Genomic DNA, 14,724 nt, shown 5'->3' with positions numbered 1-14,724 from the left:
AAACAAACAAACAAAATGCAAAGGTCAACTGTAGCCAGTATTTGGCTACTTTGTGGCAACGTTTTTTTTTTTTTTCTTCCACCCTTTCCACCCACCCCAACACTAGATAGGGAGAAAAAAAGGACAGAGAGGAAAGGGGGCAACATCATCCTTAGACTATTTCCTGCTAATTAGGGGTAGTATTGAGTTCCTTGGGACGTTTGATCTTTGCAGTCAAGACACCCAATTTTTTCTTTTTATCTTGTTTCTTCTTTGAGCCTGGCTACTTAAACAGAGACCAACTGCAACCAACAACAACCAATAACCCAGCCTGCTGCTTGGGAGCCTAGCATTGATATACCCTGTGAAGAGATCCCAGAATTCTAAATGTCACATAATCACAGAAACTATCTGTCGTTGTAAAAACTATGACTCTGCTAGAGCATGAGGCAAATCATAGTCAGCTGCTGTGGACAACCTGAAGCAGCCCCATATGGAATTAAAACAAAAACTTATTCTTATAATATTTCTCTGATTTTAAGAAACCAAAATTCTCACTGCAATCAACCAACTTTGAAAAGCACTGAAGTGTATCAAATATTACCCAGTATGGTGATCTTGCTACTATGTACCATTGTCTTTCTAGATCTAGAAATTAAGTAGTTGAAGAATCAGGAATTGGGAGGGAGATAAACACAGAAGGAAAGAGGAAGGTAAAATAAGTAAGGACGTGTGAAGAAGTCATAGGAATCATGATTAACTATTCACCTAAAAATTCCCCACCTGTAATATACTAAGTCTGTGTGTAAAAATACGTATATAGTTTAAATGAAATTTCCTCGTCTAGGCTGACAATGGTCCCTCCAAGAGAACACCTAAGATAACTTCAACATTAGGCATAAGAAATCCTCTTTTTGTTGGTCAGGTTTGTTCAAGAGACTCTTCCAAACTCCCCCAAACAGCTACCATTGCTATTGGTTGCCTCCCAGAGTGGAAGGTTAAGTTCTTATTGCTGAAGACACCATTCACTTCAGACACAGAGTCAGAGGCCCCGAGCTGGAACTGACCTGAATGCCTCTGTTCTAAGGACTAAGGTTTTTGGTACCAGAGGTGCCAATCAAGCTTCCAAAGGAGGTAAGCAACCAAGAGTGTCACACAGATATGGTGCTTATGAGACACAATGATGACCAGCATGGCATGATAACCCCAAGGGTGCAGTAGTGGCATGCATATGTTGGCAGTAACCATCAGCTCTCTCACTGAACTTTTTTTTTTTTTTTTCTTTTTCTGAGACAGGGTTTCTCTGTGTAGCCCTGGTTGTCCTCTGGGATTAAAGGCGTGTGCCACCACTGCCCGGCCCTCTCATTGGACTTAAGACCTGCTTAAATTAGGAGGGAAATTGTGTTTAGTACTGGAAACTTGGTCAACTACCCAGGCCTAGTGAAGTCATGGATCTTGGAGGAGAACCTACCAGAATAAATCCTAACAACATTTTAAATATTTGTCCTTATAACCATGGAAAAGTGCAACAGACAGAAACCATTACAGAAAACTACAACCAATCAAAATGCAGAGATGTGGAGACCAGTTCCAATGGGCACCTCTATAAAACAGCTCCTACACCTATGGCTCAGGGAACATTTCAGAAGGAAGAGCGGAAAGACTGTAAGAGCCAGAGGGTCAAGGAGTTTACCCTGCAATTTTGTCTCTTAAGAATGTCAGAAGCTAGCTGGGCATGGTGGCGTACACCTTTAATACCAGCACTAGGGAGGCAGAGGCAGGCGGATTTCTGAGTTCGAGGCCAGCCTGGTCTACAGAGTGAGTTCTTGGACAGCCAGGGCTACACAGAGAAACCCTGTCTCAAACAAACAAACAAACAAACAAACAAACAAACAAACAAACGAGAATGTCAGAAGCTACACTATAAAGTCTCACCTATACGACTATCTAAATATGAACTGAACAAGGACAACAATAGACACACCAAAGTGTACGGGCTAAGCCCCAGGAGACTTCAACCCTACACAAAAAACTACATATGGGTAACTATGAGATGCTGAAAGTAGGAAAAACTGTTTATCCAGGGAAGAGCACATCAATTAGTTATCTAATGACGAATGGTCAGCCCTGAAAACATACATTATACAGATTTATCAGGTTATAGTTAGGAATGTGTGTGTGTGTGTGTAAAAACAATTAATGAAAAAGAAACCACGGAGTTGAAAGAGAGAAAGGAGATGTATATGGGAGGGTTTGGAGGAAAGAAAGGGAAGGGAGAGTTGATATAATTATAATATAATCTCAAAATTGGAAGAAATAAAAAAAGTCAGGATTACAGACTACTTTATCATCACCAGGATGGCCATCATCAGGAGCAATGATGATGTGGGGGAAAGCGATGAGTCCTTACGGGGCTAATGAGAATGTCAACTGGAAGTCACATTCCGAACAACGGTTTGGCCGTTCAGGAACTGTATGACCTGGTAATTTAATTCCTAGGCACTAGGTCAAGAAAACAACCATGTTCATAAAAATCTATGCCCTCATGTTCACAGCAGCATTATTATTTGTAAAAAACTGGAAACAACCCAAATATGCATCAACTGATGAATGGATGAACAAAGTGTGAATATAGCATACAATAGACTATTACTCAGCCATAGAAAGGAAGTATTGTTTCATGCCACAAAATGAAAAGAGAACTATGATAAAAGAAGTATATAGAAGGCCACAGATTGTATGATTCCATTTCTACAAACGAAACATCCCAGATAAATAAGTTTATTGAGACAGTAGGAGTAACTGGAGTGCATCTTAAACTTCTCCCTTATCTATCTATCTATCTATCTATCTATCTATCTATCTATCTATCTATCTATCTATCTATGTACTTATTGTGTATGTGTACATGTGTACATAGTAAGATGCATGTGGAGATCAGAGAAGAACTTGTGGGCGTGGGCTTTCTTCTTCTACCACGTGGCTCCTGCTCAGGGTGTCAGGCTTGCTGGCAAGCATTGAGGCATCTGGCCAGCCTCAGACGAAGCTGTTAAAGGAGTATGAAGCTTCATTCTGGGGTGATAAAAATGCTATGGAATTAAGTCAAGGTGATGGCTATATAATCTTGAGAATATACTAAGGCCCATGCAATTACACAGTTTAAAAGGGTGACATGGAGTATGAATTATATCTCCATTAAAAAAGGACCATAGAAATCTCTGTATCTGTTTGTTTATTTTTTTGGTGGTTAATGCTACCAGTTAATCTGTATTAAAAAAAATAACAAAGATACTATTTAGAAAATGACATTAGAAAATTTCCAACAAAAGCCTTTAACAATTTAAAAAGGATTTGATCCAGGGGTGGTGGTGTATGCCTGTAATCCAGAGTTCAAGACCAGACTCAGATATACAGAGTAGTAAGGTCAACCTGGCTATATGAGGTTGTCTCAAAACAAACAAAAAACATACAAAAAAACCTCAACAAAACAAAACAAAACAAAAACTTTAAACAAACACCAATCAACCAACAAACTAAAAAAATCCAAAAGGGGTTTCAGAGAGATGGATCAGTGGTCAGGAGTTTGTACTCCTCCCCCTGCGGACCAGAGTTCAGTTCCTAGCGTCCGTGTCAGGTAGTTCACAACTGCCTGCAGCTCCAGCTCCAGCTCCAGAAGGATCTGATGTTTCTGGCCTTTGAGAGTGCACACACAATTAAGAATTATAGAAGAAATAAAAAATAAAAAGGACTTGACTGAGTTCTTAAGCTCACTGAAAAGATTATAATACTATAGAAAGAAGAAGGTCACTAGTGTGTGTTTCTTTAAAAGCTTTCCTGATTATTTTTCTTCATTTATTCAAGATCATGCTTTGACTCCACATGCCTCTTGCTGTTTGGTACTTGGGAAGATGTGCTGAAGGGAGGAAAAGCTATTTCTGTGCAAGATCTACTCCATTGAGGAAGTCTCATAAATTCCTGAAAGGCCCTCCTCACTCCTGTTGCTTCGCGGGCCTGGCAGTGCAGCTGGTGAGACCTCAGAAATGCCCTGAGCCAGAAAAGCAGCTGGGATACTTCTTCCCAACAGCAAATGGCTAGATGGGAATTCCTTTCAATAGAGAGTAAATACAATGACTCGCCTTCCCCTCCAGAAAACAAAGGAAAGCCACCCCAGACGGGGCGAAAAGTAATGGTAGTTAAGCATTAACTGCAAGATGAATAAGCAACACAGTCATTCAGTTTCACAGTCCTACCAGGCTCTGTGCTGCAGGCTAGGGAGTGAACAGGAGACTTCCATGAGACTTTCCTCACGGAAGCTAAACTGTTTCTTCCTAGGGAATTTCAACAGTGGCATATGCTAATTAGGAGCAAGTAAAACATGTCATAACGCACAGGAAGCACCTGCTCCAGACCTGGGAGAGCACGATGGCATCTGAACCTAAGTGAAGAACCAGTGCAAGGTATGTGGTCAGAACTGGACGACTTTCCAGACGGCAAGAGACAACCAGGAAGCCTCACCATCACAATGAAGAGTACAAGACACTACTGAGAACAAGGCAGACATTGTTCTATGACATATAGCCTTTGTATGAATACTTATTCTGCTCGCTGTCAGAATCCCAGAGGGCCTGTTGCAGGGAAACAGTCAACTTTGACTTGTTTTGCTAATCTAACAGAATTGTGTTTGCTTTTTCTGTCCTCTGCTTTAGACAACCTATCCTTATGGAAAGAAAGGGACATTTTTGGAGACATGATCTCACTATATAGAGCACAGGCTGGCCTCAATATCTTTATTGTTGTGCCTCAGTTGAGATTATAGGTATATGCACTGTGTCTGGCTGAGACTGTATCCTTATTTTTTTTTTTTATTTTATTTTTTTTTTTTTGAGACAGGGTTTCTCTGTGTACCCTTGGCTGTCCTGGAACTCACTTTGTAGACCAGGCTGGCTTCGAACTCAGAAATCCGCCTGCCTCTGCCTCCCAAAAAGCATATGCCACCACCGCCCGGCAAGATTGTATCTTATACTGTATTCCATCCTTTGACATGGGGTCTGGAGGGCACTTAGTGAATGACTGAAGACCTTAAACAACATTTAAGAGAAAGGTAGTATGGAAGCTTTAGAGTCAGCCTCAGCTTGAATTCTGTCTCAACCAATTAACTGCTGTTTAGATGTGGGCAGCTTTCTGTATCTGGCCCAACAATGTTAGCTATAAATTGTGTGTGTGTGTGTTTCTGTGCGTGTACCTGTGTATTTGCAGGTATGTGGAGGCCAGAGGGCAATCTCAGGTGTTACTCCTCAGGTACTGTCCACCTTTTAAAATAGATGATTATTATGTTTGTGTATGATGTGTGTGGGTGTGGGTGTACACATGTCATATGTTGAGCTCAGAGGACAACTTCATACTCAACTCTCTGCTTTTGTCTTTATGTTAGTTCTGGGGACTGACCTTAGATCATTAGGCTGTAAGTGCTATTAGGCACTGAGCTATCTCTCTGGTCTCTGTTCACCTTTTTGTTTTTGAGAAAATGTTTCTTACTAGTTTGGAACTCAACAAGTGGGTTAGGCTGGCTGGACACTGAGCCCCAAGAATCTACCCGTCTGCATATTCCCAGTGCTGGAACTGTAAGTGTGCCATCACACCTGGCTTTTTTCACACGGATTCTAGGAACTGAACTCAAGCCTTAACCACCTGAATCATCTCTCTAGTTCATTAGATATGCTTTCATTTTTAAACAAGAAAAACCATTAACAAGTTATAACAGTTACAACTTTGAACATTTCCATCATTAACATTACCTTTGATGCTAGAAATCCCAGGCAGGGAGAGAGGTTTTACTTGGGTCTCAATTTGGTTTCTAAGAAGCTGTGAAAATTCTGGCAATGCTGAAGGATCTGATGTGAAGTTCTGTACTTGCTCTGTAGCAAACACATATACCTTTATTACAATCAATTCCAACACCAAATTAAGTGAGTATCAAAGGTCACCTAGTACTAGAGCAGGTATATTTTAAGAAAAGTCGCTGAGAGTTACAGCAGCAATGTAACTATGAAGGTAAAGGTACAGACTGAAGGATGTGTGCAGATAAGCGAAGAGGGATCGGGACTACACTAAGGCCTGAAGCAGAATCTGGCACAGGGTGAGTAGCCCTAATCTGAAAATCTGAAATGCCCCAAATCAAAATCTTTCAGAAGATAAAACAGGTGGAAAACTCCTTGTATGACTTCATGTGATAGGTCATAGTCAAATAAAGGTGACCTAAAAATAACAAATAAAATTAACACCAGGCCATTTGTATAAGGACAATGTATATATGAACCATGAATGAATTTCTGTATTTAGATTCAAATACCAACTCAATGATAACTTGCAAATATTTCAAAAAACAAAACAAAACAAAAATCTAAAAACAAACAAAAACCAAATTGACCATACTTTAGGCTCTACCTGCCTTATTGTCATCTATGCTTAGATGCTGTACTGGTTGGTTTTGTGTCAACTTGACACAGCTGGAGTTATCACAAAGGAGCTTCAGTTGAGGAAATGCCTCCATGAGATCCAGCTATAAGACATTTTTTTTTTCAATTAGTGATCAAGGGGGGAGGGCCTAACCCATTGTGTGTGGTGCAATCCCTGGTATGGTGGGCCTGAGTTCTATAAGAAAGCAGGCTGAGCAAGCCAGGGGAAGCAAGTCAGTAAGCAGCTTTCTTCCATGGCTTCTGCATCCACTCCTGCCTCCAAGTTCCTACCCTGTGTGAGTTCCTGTCCTGACTTCCTTTGATGATGAATAGCAATGTGGAAGTGTAAGCTGAATAAACCCTTTCCTCCTCAGATTGCTTCTTGGTCATAATGTTTTATGCAGGAATAGAAACCCTGACTAAGACCGATGCTAAGACTTGAGTTGGATAAGTCTTTTGATTTCTTGGGAAATAGGCTATTAAGTCTGGTGTGAGGGCATGAGCCACTAGCCACCATACCATAAGAATGCTATATAGCAAGATGAAGCCAGTGTTACAAGACCTTCAACATAGTTCTGTTTCTCACAGGAGAGAAACTGAGGGAAGCTATTCTACAGCTCCAAAGCTGAAGAATGCTTGAGCTAGGGCGGTCAAAGCCAATACTGTCTAGTATCTTGTTACAGCCTCACAAGTCCTAAATCAGTAGATGTTAATTAATGCATCTAATAATATTGATTAGTGTGCCCTTACCTAAAGTCAAGTGGCCTGCAAATTGGAAGAATTCCATCATTACCTGTTAACGACTTTTTAGAGGACTAATATTTAAGAGTCCTTTTTAGAGGACTCACAGTAACAGAAACATAACATTTAGGACTAGTTTAATGTAAGCTATGACAGTAACATTTTTGCCTATAATTGGATGCAGGCAGCATGGAGAAGTCTATTTCCAGCTAAACATTACCCGTTCTCCCCTTAATAGACTAGAGTACAAATCAAGTACAAAATGGGCTTTTGCTAAATGAAAGCGAGGTGCATCAGCCTCAGCTCGGTGCGCTCAGGCATCACTCACTCGGTCCCATTAGTGCTGGCGGACACCGTTCCTACTCCCTGTGTGGGAGACAGGCTGCCCAAGCCTGCGTGAAATATTCAGAAGCCAGCTAGCTGCTTACCTTCATCTGTGGTCTCCGGAGGCCTGTTGCTTTCAGGTTTGTTTGTGAGAGCACTGATCAGCTGCAGTTTTTCTCGAAGCTCGGATACCTGAGAATTTGAATTATCTTCTTTCTGCCCCAAACAGAGATCAGATAAGGCTTAAGGTTGGGGTAACACCTCACTGGAGCTTCTGCTATACTCCCAAGACACATTCCGCACCTAAGATTGGCCTTTACATGTCCCTGCTAAGGTCAATGAAGGGATGGACAAATACTAGGACTGTCTTTGGGGCTCAGTGTTGATAAGTGCTCAGCTGGGTTTAAAGGGGGCTACAAGGATCTTACATTCTCTCTGATCTGTTTCATTGTGAACAGTCCATAGAGGAAGGTATGCATGTGTCAGCAGAAAAGACAATGTGCCCTTACTCAGGTGCTGTGTAGCACCTGCTTCCTAAATAATAGGGGACACTATTTTCTGGAGCTATTTTATACTAACTGAAAAAGTGCCTCAGATATCTCATCACTTTGTGACCATGTCATCTGAAGGAAAATTAAAAACAAACAAACCAAAAAACAAAACCATAACAAAACCCAGCAGAACTCAATCAAACCACAAGCATTCCCCTGATTCACCCAACGGAACACTATAATGATTTAACTGGTAGCAAGAACTGTCAGAGACACAAACAAAGTAGGAGTTATAATATTTCTAATTCAAACTGTTACTAGGGTCTAAAGTCTACCCAATCCACACATGGCCTTATTTTCAGCTTTATCTAGGATGGTATATAAACCAATACACTTAATTGTACGGAGAGCAGCCTAGTTCTTCTGTGGTTGGCATCGGTTTACTGTATGAAAAGGCCAAGCCTTTGTTTAGGAGCACCAGTGCACCTCATGCCTCACTCAGTGAGCTTACACATCCCTGTTCTATCCTAATGTATACCCTAATAGTTACTGAACAGTGGCTACTGGATTTATTTAGGGAGACCCAATATGAACACACAAACAAACCTAGATGCTAAATGCTTACTGACAGCACAAACTGAATCTGGTTGGGATGCTTTGATGAGGTAACACGGAGAGACTGACTGACTGGCGTGACAGTTACAACACTAGGGATCTAAACGTAAAGCCAGAGATTTAGGCAGAAGTGTGGTTGCTATGTTCTGATCTGACTGTTAAGATATGAATTACTGCTGAAATCACTACTACTTTCTAATATTAACCATCTGTTAAGTCTTTTGTGTTCAACATTTAAATCTGGTTTTTAAAATGTTGTCATTCCTTAAACAATGTTTAAGAAAAGTGTAGAAACAGTTTAAAAGCTCAATAAAAGCCCACCTTATAATGCATTAAAATCTTAAATATATATGACTTTATCCAGACAATACAAATTTGCTGAGGATCAAAGAGTAAAGTTAGAAAGTTTTACATCTAAACCTTCTGTAATATGGTTTTAGCAAAGTTCATGACTTGGAACTTCCTATCCTCTGAACTCAAACACTGTGCATCTCAGATGACGCTGTTCTATCTCAATCTTCCTGGCTCTCCCTTTATCTCAACAGGACTTAACAGGACTATGAACGTGTTGAGAATGCAATTTAAACATGAAATGATTTTTAAGCTGGACACCATTTTTAGATCATCTATGCCTCTGTCCCCTATTGTTAGTTTAGATAACTCTGCTAATTAATTTTGTCAACTTGATACAAATTAGTGTGACATGGGAAGAGGGAACCTCAGCTGAGGAGCTGCCTTCATCCGCCTGTGGATATGTGCATGGGGCTTTGTCTTAATTGCTAACTGACATAGGAGAGCACAGATCACTGAGGGTAGCCTGAGCTGTATAGGAACAGGAGCCGAGTAAGCTGAGGAAACAAGCCAGTGTAGCAGTCCTCCACAGTTTCTGCTTCAAGCTCCTGCCTTGGCTTCCCTTGACAATAGACTGAAACCCACAGGATATAATAAACTTCCTCCCCATGTTGCTTTTGGTCATAGTGTTTATCACAGCAATAAAAACAAACTTGGACAATAACTGTCTCAGCTTAATAGTTGTTTCCTTAGGAATGCCAACCTGATCCCTCTCAATGCCCACATCATACCCTACACTTTTCCACTGCAGCATTGATCAGACTTGTGACTGTCTGATCAGTCTTGAGCTGTGCCACCATAGGGGTCACCTATCTGTCTCATTCACTGTGGCCATCCCAGTTCCCTGTAAAGTGCTTAGTACAAGGTATGTGCCTCATGTGATATTCATTCATTCACCAATAACTAACTGCTCTGTCTTGGCGTTTCTCACAGAGGGTCAAAGTGCCCCTATTAGAGGGGATGGCTGGTTGTAGGTGTCATGGGGACGCTGATGTGTTTGTTTTTACTTTACAGAAGCTTCCTGTTCCTTACCTTCATGCTTTGCGCCTGTACAGTGTCACTTCTGTTGGTCACCAAAGACTCTCTTTTCAGAGTGGCAGCCCTATTCTCCATCTTAGAGGGCAAAGAAAATAGAAGAAAAGGTTAAGGGGAGACATTGAAACTTAAATGACATCAAATACTTGTGTGTGTGTGTACACATGTCAGCGAGTATTTAAGACAGGGTCTCTTACTGAACCTGGAAGTAGCCATTTTGATTAGGCTGGCTGGCCAGCATGTCTCTGCTCAAACCCAGAACAAATGAGTTTCAGATTTATGCCACTGTGTCTGGCTTTTTTGTGGGTCTGGGGTTCTGAACTTGGGTCTTCACGCTTGTGTGGCACCTACTTTACCAGCTGAGTCATCTCTCCAACCCTGACTTAATACTTCTTAAACAAATTTCTCACATTTATTTAAGGGATCTGAACCACTTTAAACACAAATGGCAAAGGAGTGGGAGAAGAGAATAACATGGGAAGGGCACAAGGAGAGAAAGTGGAATAAAGGCTTCTAAATGTTTTATTCACAAACTTTAAAACTGCAATGTAACTTCTACCCAGATCCAGTGTGACACTGCTGGAAGAAATAGTAGGACAGATGGATACTATTACTGATTTTCTTTGCTGGATAAAAATAAAAAGGGGAGGGCAGAGACAGCAAGGGATATGGTGTGGTAAGTTTTCACAATAAGCCTTGAAAAACCTTCAAGGCACACTATTCATCAAATCACCCAAAGTTCTTAGCCCCTACTTAGCTTAGCTGAGTTCAAAAGGCTTTAAAAACTAGGACTCCTTTAATCTTCACAGCTTTGTAGTAAATTACACACTCTTGTAAAGCAGGAGGGCCAGGCAGAAGGGGACAGGTCTTTCCACCCAACCCTTCAAAGCCATTTTCAGGCAGCTTGCCAAGGTTCATTGCGGCAGAGCCGGCTCAAGCATTTCTAACTCTGTGCCAGGGCTCCATCTCATGAGTGGTTAGCTTCCAGCTTTGGCTGTTCCTTGAATTTCAGTATAATTTCCATAAAAAAATGTACATGTGTCTTTGCTCTACGAAACCTTTAAAAGCAAGACCTATCACTGTTAATGAAATGATCCCTGTGAATCCCAGCATGATGTACAGATGAAACGTGAATTAAAGCAAACACTGTTCACGAGATCACGAAAACCAGAAACCCTCATAGCCAGTGAGCTTCAGTGATTTAGTGGGTCACTCAGTTCTCTAACACAGAAAACAACTCATTGACCTTGGAAGCTGAACTACTCTGATTTCATCTGTTTAAAAATGTTTTTATTAGCATAAGGTAATTATACATAATGATGGGTTTCATTATATTTTCCATCCATGTACAGAATATATTTATCATAATCACCTCATTCCACCCCCCCCCCCCATTAACCCCGTGTTCCTCCCACTCCTGCTAATCTCCTTCCCAACTGATTGCCTTTCTGCTTTCATATTTTTTTCTGTGTGATCTAATTGGTTGGGTTTGTTCATGGAAGCAACTTCATCTATTTAAATGGGTTTCCTAACATTATATGCAAAAGGTTTCCTCTATGCTGACAGAAGCAGGATGAATCTGTAAGCCAAGTTCAGGGTTAAAAAAAAATGGCACAAGATTTTTTATCTGTCATTCTTACCACTTCTAACATCTATCTTTGTTTGTTTGTTGGTTTGTTTGTTTGTTTTGAAACAGGGTTTCTCTGTATAGCCCTGGCTGTCCTGGAACTCACTTTGTAGACCAGGCTGGCCTCGAACTCAGAAATCCGCCTGCCTCTGCCCTCCTAATGCTGGGATTAAAGGTGTGTGCCACCACCGCCCAGCCACTTCTAACATCTTAAGAGAAAAGAAAAGAAAAGAAAAGAAAAGAAAAGAAGAGAAAAGAAAAGAAAAGAAAAGAAAAGAAAAGAAGAAAAGAAAATACGTGCCCATGTGTCTGTACCTGATGGACCATGGGCAACATTGAGAGACTTGTTGTTTCTGCTAACACGCTGTAGTGAGCTGATGTGTTTCAGCTGACCCTTGATGCCACCCCTTTCAAACACACACTGTAAACCCCGTGCCACTCACTTCTGAGAGCTGCTATATGGCTTCAAGCTGATGTAAAGTAAGGACAAAACAAACGTGTATTCTCTCAAGTGTGCACACTACTGTTCACAGGGGATGGGGAAGATCGTCTATGCACAGACAACACACACCAGCACAACGTGTCACAGCAGATCTGAAAAGCTTACCGTGCTGGAGCTCACGTTTGTTCTCTGTTCTGCCTTGCTCAGTGCAACCACATGGCTTTCTATCAGGCTGAGTCTCTGTGTCAGGTTACTGAGGGTCTCGCTCATTCCCTTGAGTTTAAGGTCATTCTGTCTCTGGTATTCCACTACAGTACTGTTGACTTCCTCTAAGGAGTTGTGCAGGTACAGGATATCCTAGATTGGAAATAAACTGCATTGTAGATCCACCTGACACTGCAACTAGACAAGCAGGACAGGAGGCAAGGTCACAACTTCTGGTTGTGACCACCAACCGTTTAGATCTGCTTTGTTCTTCCTACTCTAAACTGTTTCCACTATGCCCTCTCTTGGGCTGTTGGGCTTCAGCTAGATAGGAGGGTAAAGAAGAGAACTCTCTGCAAACTCCCACTCTGGTCCCTCAAAGTGGTGATTTTGGGAATTATTTTCCCAACCTTTACCTCACTTGCTGGTAGGTTATTAACTGAAGTCCCATAGCCTAATTCGTCAGAACAAAACTACCTTAGAAACAATACCAATTACTGAATTGGCTCATAAAACAAGAGCACAGCAAGTAGTGCATTATTTAGTACTAGACTCAATTATTTTTATTGACATCTTCTAGTACTGATTACTACTTGAAAAGGAATGATGACTATAGCCTTTAAAGGGCATTAAACTCAGGACAGAAATTCTTAGAGATTTCCTTACTCTTTAATGACATTCTGATCCCAGTATCCCTCCCGTCTTCCTCTCCTGCCTTTTATCTTCAGACTTTAGAAAACGCCAAGTTTCAAGAATATGTTTCTCAACATTCTTAAGAGTTTTCTGTGGCTCAAAACAGCAGACTTTCTAGATTTTGCACCCATCCTTCCCTGGTCCTGGCTGCTACTTGTCATAGTTACAGGACAATCTGCTCATTTTATATCTTGTCATAGTTATAGGATAATCTGCTCATTTTATATCTTTCAAGATGTGAAAAGGAATTTATTCCACCGGTTGGGAGGAAGCAGAGTATGGAGAAGAGACGAATTCCCAAGTACCAGCATGTATCCCTTTCTGCTCAGCTCTCAGGCAGGGGTGAGGTGTGAGGCACCTGCTGGGGCAGTAGATGTGAAGCCCACAGTCTCAGCCTGCCTCCAGGGCCCACCACAGTCCCAAGCAAAAAGTACCTGTTTTGCACTTTCACTGTGGGATTTATTGTCAAGCTCTGATGGAGGTGAAGGTGATGGCAAGATCTGGTTGCTTCCATTGTTCTCCTTTAGGAAATGTCAACACAAATGGAAGTTAGTATACAAGCAACAATTAACTACTAGGTTACTTAACCATCTGGATGGCCCTGGAACACACTTGCCTTCCCAGGATATAGCTACAGATTAATCTACAGTAGTTCCCCCAAATTTATAGTATGACCCATCTGAAAGGTGTCGAAGGTATCATGGACTTTTGAGGGTGCCCAGCCTGAAGCAGAGGCTGGATAGCAGCACCCAGATTACCCCAGGAATCTGAGCTCCTCTTAATAAGCTTTTCAGTTTTTTTTTTTTAAAAAACAATTTTATTTATTTTATGTATGTGAGTACACTGTAGCTGTCTTCAGACACACCAGAAGAGGGCATCAGATCTCATTACAGATGGTTGTGAGCCACCATGTGGTTGCTGGGAATTGAACTTTGGACCTCTGGAAGAGCATTCATGCTTTTAACTGCTGAGCCATCTCTCCAGCCCCACTTTTCAGGTTTTTTTTTTTTTTTTTTTTCTTTTTTTTTTTTTTTGGTTTTTCAAGACAGGGTTTCTCTGTATAACCTTGGCTGTCCTGGAACTCACCAGGCTGTCCTGGAACTCAGAAATCCGCCTGCCTCTGCCTCCCCAGTGTGCTGGGATTAAAGGCATGCACCACCACTGCCCAGCTGCTTTTCAGTTTCTTAATGGAATGAATTCCTCAGAAACTCCTCTTTCCTCTCCTTCATTATCTATACTGCAGGAAAACTGCATAATCTAATATAATTCACAGCAAATATACAAATGATTGGTTTTCCCTTTCAGGTATGCTGATATCTACACTGGAGAGTGACTCTTCCTTTTCCTCCCCACTGCTCTAGTGTCTTTGTAGAGACCTAAGTATATCATGCTTTGATACATTTCCACCCTTTATGGGAAGAGCCACATAGCTGATTCCTTTGAAGCCTACAGCTATAGGTTAGCACAGTGTGCTAGTAGGGAGAATATTATCGGTAGTTATAGAAGGTTAAAAGATACTGATTCAGTTACAACATTATAGATGGCAAAACAGTTTTCCTTAAAACCTGAAATCCTAGACATTTATCAACCTTGCTTTCATATAAATTGAAGGTAAGATTAAAAAAAAAAGTGTAATAACCAATGGTTCTAGGAAGCAGAAATTACTCAGCTAGGAGACAGTACTTTAGGAAATGGTTCATTACTTGAGAGCATGCATAAGACAGAGGGGTGGTGAGTTGGAGAGGTCTTTGCTATTATGGGTTACAA

The 14,724-nt window shown here is 41.2% G+C and overlaps 1 protein-coding gene across 3 annotated transcripts in view; it reads right to left on the bottom strand.

Moving 5' to 3' along the window:
* Window positions 1-14,724, bottom strand: part of Efcab14 (EF-hand calcium binding domain 14) — a 39,678-nt gene that overhangs the window by 5,107 nt on the left and 19,847 nt on the right. For all 3 annotated transcript variants that reach the window (XM_006503006.4, NM_001368627.1, NM_172698.2), the window contains exons 6-10: window positions 13,392-13,478; window positions 12,226-12,417; window positions 9,989-10,069; window positions 7,604-7,715; window positions 5,775-5,894 (exon numbers count right to left, since the gene is read on the bottom strand). In XM_006503006.4, the coding sequence (XP_006503069.1) occupies window positions 5,775-5,894; window positions 7,604-7,715; window positions 9,989-10,069; window positions 12,226-12,417; window positions 13,392-13,478 (592 nt within the window). The remainder of the gene's footprint in view (window positions 1-5,774; window positions 5,895-7,603; window positions 7,716-9,988; window positions 10,070-12,225; window positions 12,418-13,391; window positions 13,479-14,724) is intronic.

The sequence above is a fragment of the Mus musculus genome, chromosome 4 (assembly GCF_000001635.26).
Source record: "Mus musculus strain C57BL/6J chromosome 4, GRCm38.p6 C57BL/6J".
Classification (NCBI taxonomy): Eukaryota; Metazoa; Chordata; class Mammalia; order Rodentia; family Muridae; genus Mus; species Mus musculus.
Note: the sequence above shows the minus strand (reverse complement) of the source record. Positions and strands in the feature narration are given on the sequence as shown.